This window comes from Myxine glutinosa, chromosome 7 (genome assembly GCF_964187855.1).
Source record: "Myxine glutinosa chromosome 7, kmMyxGlut1.1, whole genome shotgun sequence".
Lineage (NCBI taxonomy): Eukaryota > Metazoa > Chordata > Myxini > Myxiniformes > Myxinidae > Myxine > Myxine glutinosa.
In genome coordinates this window covers 161,299,836-161,310,580 of record NC_136267.1, presented here as the reverse complement: position 1 = coordinate 161,310,580, position 10,745 = coordinate 161,299,836, and the positions used below count along the sequence as shown (strand labels likewise).

Sequence of the window (10,745 nt, the reverse complement as noted above, 5' to 3'; positions counted from 1 at the left end):
GGACGCGGCCTGGCAAGTCGAGGCTGGGCGTGCCCGGGCGCTCTGGGCGAGCCCTGGAAAGGCGAGAGCGGGCATGCCCGGGAAAGACGAGACCGGGCGTGCCCGGGAGGTTCGGGCGTGCCCGGGAACAGCGAGTCCGGGCATGCCCAGGAGAGGCGCGTCTGGGCCCGTCCGGACGAGCCCGGCATGGCGATCGCGCCCTGGCCGCGTCCTGGCAGGTGCAAGGCGATTGTGTACATTCAGCGGGAACCGCTACAGACCAATTGATTCGATTTTGCTGAAGATCCGGATCGTTTAATTTTTTTTCAGTGATTCTTCATTCAGGGATGAGGTTGGCAAGGCCATGAAGGCCTTTATTCCTCTTTTTCCCCCCACCTGTGTAACCTGACCTTCCACATTCTCCTCAATCTCATTCCCTCCAGGTCTTCAAGACAGATGTTCACCACCACCAAAACCATAATCTTTTCTACCCTCGTTAACCCCAACCTTGTCCAAGTCTGTCTTTGTGCTGTCCTCCAATTCTGCTGTTGGTGTCTCCCCCAATGTTTATTGTTCCTTTTGTCCTGTTACGTTCAGTGTTCTAGCTCTTCCACGACCATTTTTGACGCTATGCAAAAAAAAAAAGTTCGTACGTCATTGGTAGACATGTCAATTTACCTATAGGCTACCGTACATATGTTCGTGAGGCAGTTTTCTTTCTCTCGGTTTTGTACGAGGAAGGTGTTACCCTCTTGGACCTGCTTCCCTGTGTCGTTTCGTGCGTCATCGTTCGATTTAGGGGCGTGGTTTGCCTCACAATTACTATTGAACGGTGTATATGTGCAGGATATTATTGGCGGTGTAACGAGCGCTAGTGTAATATTTAAATACGTTAGACGGCATATTTCCTCGTGGACGAGTACTATTTTGCGAGGATAATATAGTATAGGAGGAGTATTTCAGTGTTTAGGATGACCGACGAAACACGAAATCTCGAATAAACCAATGAGGAATGGCGATACTACGGGCGGATACAACGTGGGCAGGAAGAGGGGGAGAATCACGTGTCGTGTGCCGGCCGGTTACTCATCAGGGAAGAGGTGGTTTTGTTCTTTGTGCCTCAAAGACGTTAATTTGTGGGTAAGTTTCCTGCTGCTCTGTTATCATTCAATCTCCCCATAACCCTCAGTTAGCGATCTTAAACGTGTGGATGTTTTAAGAGTCTTCGAATATATCTTTGTGGGAATTGAGTGCCAGACATGTGGGTCACCGGCCGGCCTTCACGTCGTGCGTTGTCGAGAACGTCGTGCGCGCTTTCCCGCCATTCTAGCTCGTCTCGATCCCGCCCATACCGATCCACGTCGGCGTCCGTGTGGCGGTTTCATGTACAGGGACTTTTTTGTGAGGGTGAGGAAAAGGGACTGTATTAAAACTTTATGCTCAATAAACGTAAATTGTGTTTTCAATCTTCGCTTTGTCTTTAGTTAATAAATATTCGCTTAAAATTAAATTCGTTAAAGATGGTTGAAAATCCGTTAATTGAAGGGTAAAAAAAACAAAAAAAAACGTTTTAAGTGCTTTGCCCCTCCCAGGCGGATCTGCGTGACGTGATGCACCACGTGACCTTGCGCGTCATCGATGTGTCCCTCGGAGGACCGGCCGAAATTGGTTCCGTCTGCCGGAATTGGTTCCGTCTGCCGGAATTGGTTGGCGGACGTTAAAGATGCCATGGTGTCCTTCACGAAGAGTAGGCGTGTTATCGCCGGCACCCTGGAACGAATTCCTGACCTGACTATTGTTGGGAAAGGCAATGGCGAAACACCCAGAAACCATTGCCGATAAAACTGCTTCGGCAACACCATGGGGGTTAACCAAGGGGGTTAACCAACACCATGGGGGTTAACCAACACCATGGTTAACCCTAACAACTCAGCTCCAACAGAGGTTGATATATCAGAACGAGAATCTTTCTTTTGTAGGTAAAACGATTTTTACGATTTAATTTCTGTAAACCCTTTGATGGGATGCTGGAAAACTGGATGCAGGTGTTCACAAGTTTACCTGGGATTTGGAATTGCCCGGTTCATTATTACCTGCGCCACCAAAGGTGTTTTCTTTCACCCCTGTTTGTCTGTCCGTTTGTGAACAAAATATCTCAAAGTTGTGGACGGATTCGGACGAAATTTGGCAGAGATGTAGCGAATGTGACGAGGACGAAATCATTAGATTTTGGTGAAGATCCGGATTCGGATCCGGCTATGAGAATTTTTCAAGTGATTCTTCACCATTGGGAGATCGGGCCAAAAACGATACATAGCAGGATATCTCAAAAAGTTATGGACGGATTTGGACGAAACTTGTTGGACAGGTTATGTGTGTGACGAAGAAGAATCGATTCAATTTTGGTGAAGATCCGGATCCGGCTAGTAAAAAAATTTTTAAAGTGATTCTTCACCATCGAGTGATTATGGCCAAGTAGGTGGAGGCCACCACCTGACAATATGCTCCCGACTGAGTGCCGCTCTAGTTTAATTGATGTAAATGACCACCTCTGGAGTAGGGTGGGCCAGTCATGTGGCTTTGGTGGAGTGAGTGACAGTTTGTATTGTCCTTCCTGCTGTGGGTTCCATTCCCATGGCTGTACAACCAATTTCTTCAGATTGCGGAATGAGCGGCGGTGACCTGTCCAGGGTTGGTTCTTATCCATGGAAACGTTCACAATTGTTGCTTCCTTGCTGACGCTGAGCATTTAAACGACAGGGCATGGAAATACCCCGTAGTTTGGCATCCATGTGGAGGAGGAAATTCGTCCTCATCTGCCTCTCTGAGTGCAGAGAGAAAAGCGATTTTTCATAAAGATTCCATCGTGGATACCCAGAGGCCTCTGGGATGTGACTTCCCATGATCTGAGTAGTTGTCTGTGTGAGAAAGTCAAGTCTGGTGTGATCGGATAGTGTGCAGGTAGCGTACTTCAAGTCGTCTCGTGTGGGTTTGCTCGCTGACCCAACTATAAACTGTCTGGAGTTTCGTGGGCAGGCCATCACATTGTGCTGTTCCTCAGATGGATGCACCTCCTGTTACCATTAGTCCATGGATGTTAAAGATCCCCCATGGCCTTTTGCGAAGAATTGTCCTGAACTAATTAATTGGCGACACTGAACTAATTACAAAATCCTGCCACCTTCAGACGAACGTTGGGCCTGTCGAACCAGTTTTCTTAAATGTAGCTTTACCTTGCCCATGTTTTCCATGTGCGACCATCAATCGTGCTCCTTCATTGAATCAACTGGCAATATTTGGAGCTGATAAATGACTGTTGCATCCCAATACTTGACCTCAGGAAACTCCATTTAAAGGTTTGCGAAAATCGTCGTCGCCCCTTTTCCAAATCTTCCTCTTCTCTGTTATTCCAAGAATTGTGCGTACAATTTGCCATGACGATTGATTCGTTCGACACATCTGTACATGTCTGCACCATCCTTCATTGCCTTTCTCAGCTCTGCAAGCCACATTTGGTTACCATTCAGGAAGTGGCCATGTTTTGATGTTTTGTGAAAGATTTGTGGTGGTGAAATATGAACCTAATGGCAGTTTCTGATCTTGAATATTTTGGGTTTCATTCATTCAGTTGCCAGAACGTAAAAAGTGGTTGTCCTACCTGTGTAGGGGCTGTAATGGTGATTGTGGCATGCATTGAACTGGTATTTTTTGCCTTGCAGAATCGGTGTGCTTGAAACTGACAAGCTTGCTTACCTTGCATCTGACGATGCCTTCCGACATGGCAAAGAAAAAAGCGGCCAAGAAGAAAGAGGCGGCTCGGAACAAGGTTAAACCCAAAGTGAAAGGTGAGACCATGGCTCAGAAGCGTTCTAGGTCATTGCAGTGTGTTGAAGTAGTGACGTTGGTATGCACTTTGTTTACATCCTTCAGCAAAACGTTTTATCCTGAAAAGTTGAGGAGGAAGATCTGTAAAGCTTAGAAATTGCTTCGTGAAAGCTGAAAGAGCCAGAAATATTCCAAAGGAGTGTGGAGGTTGGGGGGCGTGGGTGAAATGTTGTGGTGTAGCCCGTACGACAAAGCTGTCTAGAACAGTTTGACAGTCCGTATGTATGTACCTTACAAACGTACACCAATCAGAGCTGAGGATCTGGTCACATGGCAGGTGATGTGATTTAATTACGCCTGTGATGTCATTACGTTGTCGTTGAAGCTGAAGGGAAAGGTGTATGCTGCATGTGTGAGAAGTGTTATGATTTATGGGAGCGAGACATGGGTCATGCATGTAGAGCAGCAACGAAGGCTGGAAAGGGTGGAAATGCGAATGGTTCGACGGATGTGCGGAGTATCGTTGAGAGAGAGGAAGACAAATGATGAATTGCTAAAGATGATGGGAATAGAGCCTGTGATTGACGCTGTAAAGAGAAACGGGTCTAGATGGTTTGGTCATGTGTTGAGGAAGGATGAAAGTGACTGGTTGAGAAGAGTGATGGAAATGAATGTGGAAGGAAGTAGAGGACGGGGAAGACCGAGAAAGACTTGGCTAAAGATGGTGGAAGAAGAAATGCGGGCAAGGCGGTTAACAAGGAGAGATGCAGAAAATAGGGCAAAATGGAGAAGATTGTCATGGGGACCGCAAGGCTAACCCCTGCTCTAGCAGGGTAAATGGCCTTATTGTCTGGTGGTGGTTGTTGTTGTTGTTGTTGTTGTTGTTGTTGTTGTGATGTCATTACGGCGTACAACGGCTGACCCCACACACCGCCATTTTGATTTTATGCCATTCAGGCCGAACATGTCGTCGAACCTGTCGTATATCACAAAATGACCATGAAATATCGAAAGCATAGGTGCTACCGGTCTTCGAACGACGCAGTACGCATCGGCCTTAGGCTTCATGCCTTGCCTTCAGGCCGCTTTGGACAAATTAGCCGATCAAAGTTCCAAGGTGAAACACCTAGATTTCAAAGGAACTAAAAGACGCATTACAATTTTGCATTTTTGAATCCTGCATAGTTCTACACCTATAAGTATAAATGGCTTTTGGCTTATCGAAATATTGACTTGTCTCGGGAGCTATTGATTCCATCTTGGTTGCAAAGGAAGGTTTTTGAGTAACGTGGTCGGTTGGGGTCACCAGTGTTCAAATCATGATTGCCAAAGCCAACTAGTACGGCACTCTGTTGAGCGCATACCTCCGCCAGGCTGAACAGGTTTTTTTTTTTTTTTTTGTATACAAGATCGAGGCTCGTGAAAGAGCTAACATTAATCACACAGAGACAAACCAACACATAAAACATATAACATGGGGAGCGGTAGACAAGATGGGGCGAGAGGGGGAGGAACACAAACACAACATCTGAGAGCAGGGACATCGAGATATCTGTGGGGGGGAGGCATGGGAAGGGGGGGTGGGAGAGGTAGAAAACATATGGACACTGCCGGGACTTCCAGTAAAGAAGTTGGAATTTCAAACAAGGTGGATCTGGGGTGAATTTGTGGGGGTAGAAAAGATCAAGGTTTTGGATGGGGGAAGATAAGAGATCGTGGTGAACAGCTGTTTTAAAGACCTGGAGGGAGGAGTGGGATTGAAGGGAGTGTGGGAGTTTGTTCCAGAGGCGGGAGAAAAGAGGAATGAAAGAGTGAAGGTGAGCAGAGAGCCGAGATTTCGGCAGTTTAACCATCGGAGGGTTTTTGGCAGATCTTGTGCGACCTGTAGGAATATTTGGGGGACAAAGCACAGAGAGCTGGGGGAGCAAGGCCGGAGAGGAGTCGGTAGAAGACAGAAAGACCACCTACCTGTCTATGGTGAGCGAGTGAAAGGCCCTCGGAGATAGCTTCATCACGGGAGATTCCAATGATTCTGAAAGCTTTGGTTTCAACAGCGTGAAGCTGAGCTAGGTGTGAGGCAGGAGCACCGTCCCATAGGGGAGAACAGTATTCCATTGAGCTGCGGATGAAAGCCTTGTATGTGGTGAGGAGCTCAGGTGTGCCGAGGAAGGACTTTGCACGACGGAGGATGCCCAGTCGGCGACTGGCTTTGGAGGCCAGCTTGGAAATGTGGTTTTCCCAAGAAAGATCATGTCAGATAGCGAGACCCAAAAGCTTGAGCGACAGAACTTCTTGGAGAGGATTGTTGAGAAAGTAGATGGGAGGGTTGTCCAGTCGATCTTTTCGGAGAGACATAGTAAGAGTGTGGGATTTGTCAGGATTGAAAGACATGTTCCACTTGTTTGACCAGACTGTGATTTTGTCCAGGTCTTCAGAGAGTGAGGAGGCTGCAGACTGCCGATCTGAGGGAAGAGGAATGGAGCGGCAGAGAGTGGAGTCATCAGCAAAGAGATCGAGGATTTTCCAGAGAGTCGGAGAGATCATTGATAAAAATAAAAAAACACACCTTTAGAGGCCATTTTTCCCTGCAAAGCGGGGGTTGGCCTTTTTCTGGCACCGTGGTTGTTGTTGTTTTTGTTGGTCCCCTTTTTGAAGCAATGTTTTACGGCCGGATGCCCTTCCTGCCGCCAACCCTGTTTGTCGCCTTTTACGACAAACAGGGAATTACCAGTGAACTGGTACTCAAATTAGCCGACCTCGGAAGGATGACAGGCTGAGTCAACCTCCCTGGCGTTAATTCAGCAATCGACTGGGATGCGAACCCAGGATCCTAGGATCCTCAGCTGGCACCCTAGCCGCTAAGCCAACACCAGGCTAAGCCAAGACCAGCCGGAGAGATCATTGATAAAGACCAGAAAAAGCACAGGGCCCAGAACACTGCCTTGGGTAACTCCAGCCTGAACAGGAAGGGGAGATGAGAGAAATCCATTCAGGGCCACACGTTGACTACGACCAGAGAGGAAGTCCGCAAGCCATGCATGGAGATTTCCATGGATACCATAGGAGGAGAGTTTGGTGAGCAGAGCTGGGTGCCAGACCGTATCGAAGGCACGTGATATTTCAAGGGAGACAGCTCTGATTTCCCGTTTGGCATTGAGGACCTCCATCGATTGTTGAGACAGCAGAAGCAGCATGGCCAGAGTAGAATGACCTGGTCTGAATCCAAATTGATGATCGGAGATCAAGCCATTGGAGAAGAGGAAGGATTTGATATCAGTTTGTTTTGTATCCCAGGTTTGTTTTATCCCAGGAAGGTTTTGATAGGCCGGATCTGGCATCGGACCCGAACCAAAATCTAATCAGCTTGTTCTTGTCACCTAACCAATTCGTCCACCAAGTTTAGTCATAACTCGTCCTTAACCTTTTTAAATATCATGTTGTATATCGCTTTTCGACCGATCTTTCAATGGTGAAGAATCACTTGAAAATCAAATAATTCTCTTTTCCGAATTCATATTCCGATCTTCACCAAAATTGAATCGATTCTTCCTTGTCAAACACACAACCTGTCCACCAAGTTTGGTCCAAATCCGTCCATAACTTTTTGAGATATCCTGCTTTATGTCGGTTTTGGCCATATCACTTAATGGTGAATGATCACTTCAAAATCAAATAATTCTCATATCCTAATTCATATTCAGATCTTCACCAAAATCGAATCGATTCGTCCTTGTCACACACTCAATCTGTCTACTACGTTTCGTCCAAACCCGTCCATAACCTTTTGAGATATTGTGTTATATAATTGGTTTTAGCCCTATCACTCGATGATAATGAAGAATCGCTTTAAAAAAATTATCTGATCCGGATTCAAATCTTGACCAAAATTGAATCAAGTCTTCCTCTATGCCAAATTTCGTCCAAATCGGTCAAAAACTTTTTGAGACATCTTGTTTACAAACGGACAGACAGGGGTGATAACATAACCTCCATCCACCTTTGGTGGCGAAGGTAATAAAATGTACCGTACATTAAAATGTATTTAGTAGTTCATGTCGTTTAGTTTGAGTACAAAGCGGACATGGATGGGATTTGCATTTTGAGCGGCTTTCTTGTAGGTTTTCTTTTTAGTTTGCTTGGTATTTATTGAATTTTTTATAATGAAAAATATACATGTACATTTTATTTTAATATATACATATAATTATTTTATTTTATTTTTTTAATATAAATGGACATTTTTATTTTTTATTTTTTTTTGTCTTGTGGCTCCTTAGCTGTTCAGGAGCTGACTCAGCAGCTGGATGAATGTGAACTGCAAAAGGCTTCAGCACGAGGTTGCTCAGCGGTGCTCAGTTCTCATCCCAACAGCATGGATGTGCACTTGATCAACATGTCACTGACCTTTCATGGGCAGGAGCTTCTTTCTGATGCTATGCTTGAGCTCAACTCTGGCCGTCGGTATGGCCTCATTGGACTTAATGGTGTTGGTGAGTTGCTCGAATAAGGTTGAAACGTGCTTTCTGTTATCGTGCAAGGCACATTGTTATTCCCCCACCCCCTCACAAACGTCATCCCATTCATTATTTAAAATTAAACATTTGCCTGATGAAAAAAACATCCATTCCATTTTGGCAAAGGCCATTGCTAATCCAGGCTGAATGTCAAACTATTTGTGCTCGTTTTGACCTCACCTCTCCTGACCATTACACATTCTGAGTCTCTTGGGGCAAGGAAGACACTCGGTATATTGTAGCTGGAATATTTGCTAATATTTTAATCGTTTTTTTATTTTTATTCCCCCGCCAATGAAATTGCTTGAGGCGTTACATTTTTGGGTTGTCCATCCCTGATAGGTTTTCGTTACCGAAGACGGAAAACGTCTACAGAAGACGGAAAACGAAAAATGGGGTCATTACTTGAGAACGGCTGAAGGGATCCAAGTCAAACTTTGTGTAGGTAATAAGGTCAAAGGTTAGAGGTTATGTTAGGTAAAAATCCTGTTACTGTGATAACCTGTGAACCAGTGATGGGAATTTAACCAAAGTTGGTACATGTATGTATACAACACCACACAACAACATGCATTTTAAGGCCATTTTCCCTGCTAGAGCGGGATGGTACATGTATGTATAATGACGCAAAAATGAACTGATTAGATGTTGGGGTCAAAGGTCAAATGTCAGATGTCCCGTTAGGTAAAAATTCTCTTCCCAAGCTAACTTGTGAACCAGTCATAGGATTTTTCACCAAACTTGTTGTAATTCTATGTTATGATGCAATCAACAACAACAACAACATGCATTTTAAGGCCATTTTCCCTACTAGAGCGGGGTTTAGCCTTGCGGTCCCCATGACAATCTTCTCCATTTTGCCCTATTTTCTGCATCTCTCCTTGTTAACCCCCTTGCCCGCATTTCTTCTTCCACCACCTTTCGCCAAGTCTTTCTCGGTCTTCCCCGTCCTCTACTTCCTTCTGCATTTATTTCCATCACTCTTTTAAACCAGTCACTTTCATCCTTCCTCAACACATGACCAAACCATCTCAACCTGTTCCTCTTCACAGCATCAATCACAGGCTCTATTCCCATCATTTTTCGCAATTCATCATTTGTCTTCCTCTCTCTCAGCGACACTCCGCACATCCACCGAACCATTCGCATTTCCACCCTTTCCAGCCTTTGTTGCTGCTCTACGTTCATTACCCATGTCTCGCTCCCATAAATCATAACACTTCTCACACATGCAGCATACACCTTTCCCTTCAGCTTCAACGACACACCCCTCCTCGTCAGCACGCCACTCAGTTCCCGAAACTTCTTCCATGCACATCTCACTCTAGCAACCGTTGCCGAGTCTGATCCACCTTCTCCATTCAGCATTCAGCATATGTTATGATGCAAAGATGAACTTATTCGATTTTGGAGTCGAGAGGTCAAAGCTCAGAGGTCATGTTCGGTAAAAATTGTTACCCGGCCAACTTGTGAACCAGTGGTGGGAATTTTAACAAATTTGGTATTAGTATAGAATATAGATGCTGCAAAGATGAACTCATTGGATTGTAGCATCAAGAGGTCAGAGGTCATGTTAAGTAAAAATTATTTTGTTACCGCGATAGCTTAAGAATGGCTGAAGTGATCTATGTCAAACTTGGCACACTATGTATAATGATATAATAATGTGGGCGGAGGCATATCGGTCGACGTTGTAATGGCGGAGAGTACCGTCAGGACGTTAAATTGGCCTTTGTATTTTTACGTCATCTCATCTCGAAGAGATACTTGTAAAATGGGTCATGATGTCTGGTCGTCCATTGACTTTTTGATATTTTTGCTACCCCTCCCTCCCTTATCACCCACCTGGTTGTTTTGAAACTTGACGCATTAATACAAGACAGTGGCCCGCGCAATCGCTCAGCCTTTCAATTATTTGATGATCCGAGGGTTCCCGGGTTTGCGGGGTCGGGAGGTGGGGGAGAGAGGGAGTTTACCCCTTGGAATTGTGGATCCCTACTCGTCCCTTATTTATCAACCGATTGCTCTGAAACCTGATACAGCCATTCTACTTGAGGGTCTGCAGGACCCCTCGGTCTTGGATTTTTGTTTGCTTTCTGTCTATCCGTTCATCTGTCTGTCCATCCCACCTATGGTTTCTGCTTTTTTTTTCCCCATACCTTTTAACATAATCCACTGAAACTTGGTACCTGGCTTTGTTGTGGTAAGTTTCAGGGCATTTTGTCCTATGGACTTAGAAAATGCAACATATTATACACGGGTCAGTTTTCCACAATTTTCCGTCTTGCGCTTTAGCATGTTGAACTGAAAACTTGGTAGGCAACATGTATTGCAAAGCGATTCTTCCTTGTGTTTTTATACCCCCCGCCCCCCCCCCCCCCCTTTTGGCTTTTCATACAATATCTAGGCTCGTGGAAGAGCTGGAAC

General features: G+C 45.4%; 1 protein-coding gene across 1 annotated transcript in view; it reads left to right on the top strand.

The window, feature by feature from the left end:
- The first annotated feature begins 993 nt into the window (after positions 1-993).
- The window catches only part of ABCF2 (ATP binding cassette subfamily F member 2), a 37,236-nt gene continuing 27,484 nt past the window's right edge, over positions 994-10,745 (top strand). Inside the window, exons 1-3 of the mRNA XM_068102731.1 lie at positions 994-1,119; positions 3,699-3,824; positions 8,082-8,294. Of these exons, the coding sequence (XP_067958832.1) occupies positions 3,746-3,824; positions 8,082-8,294 (292 nt within the window). The 5' untranslated portion in view covers positions 994-1,119; positions 3,699-3,745. The remainder of the gene's footprint in view (positions 1,120-3,698; positions 3,825-8,081; positions 8,295-10,745) is intronic.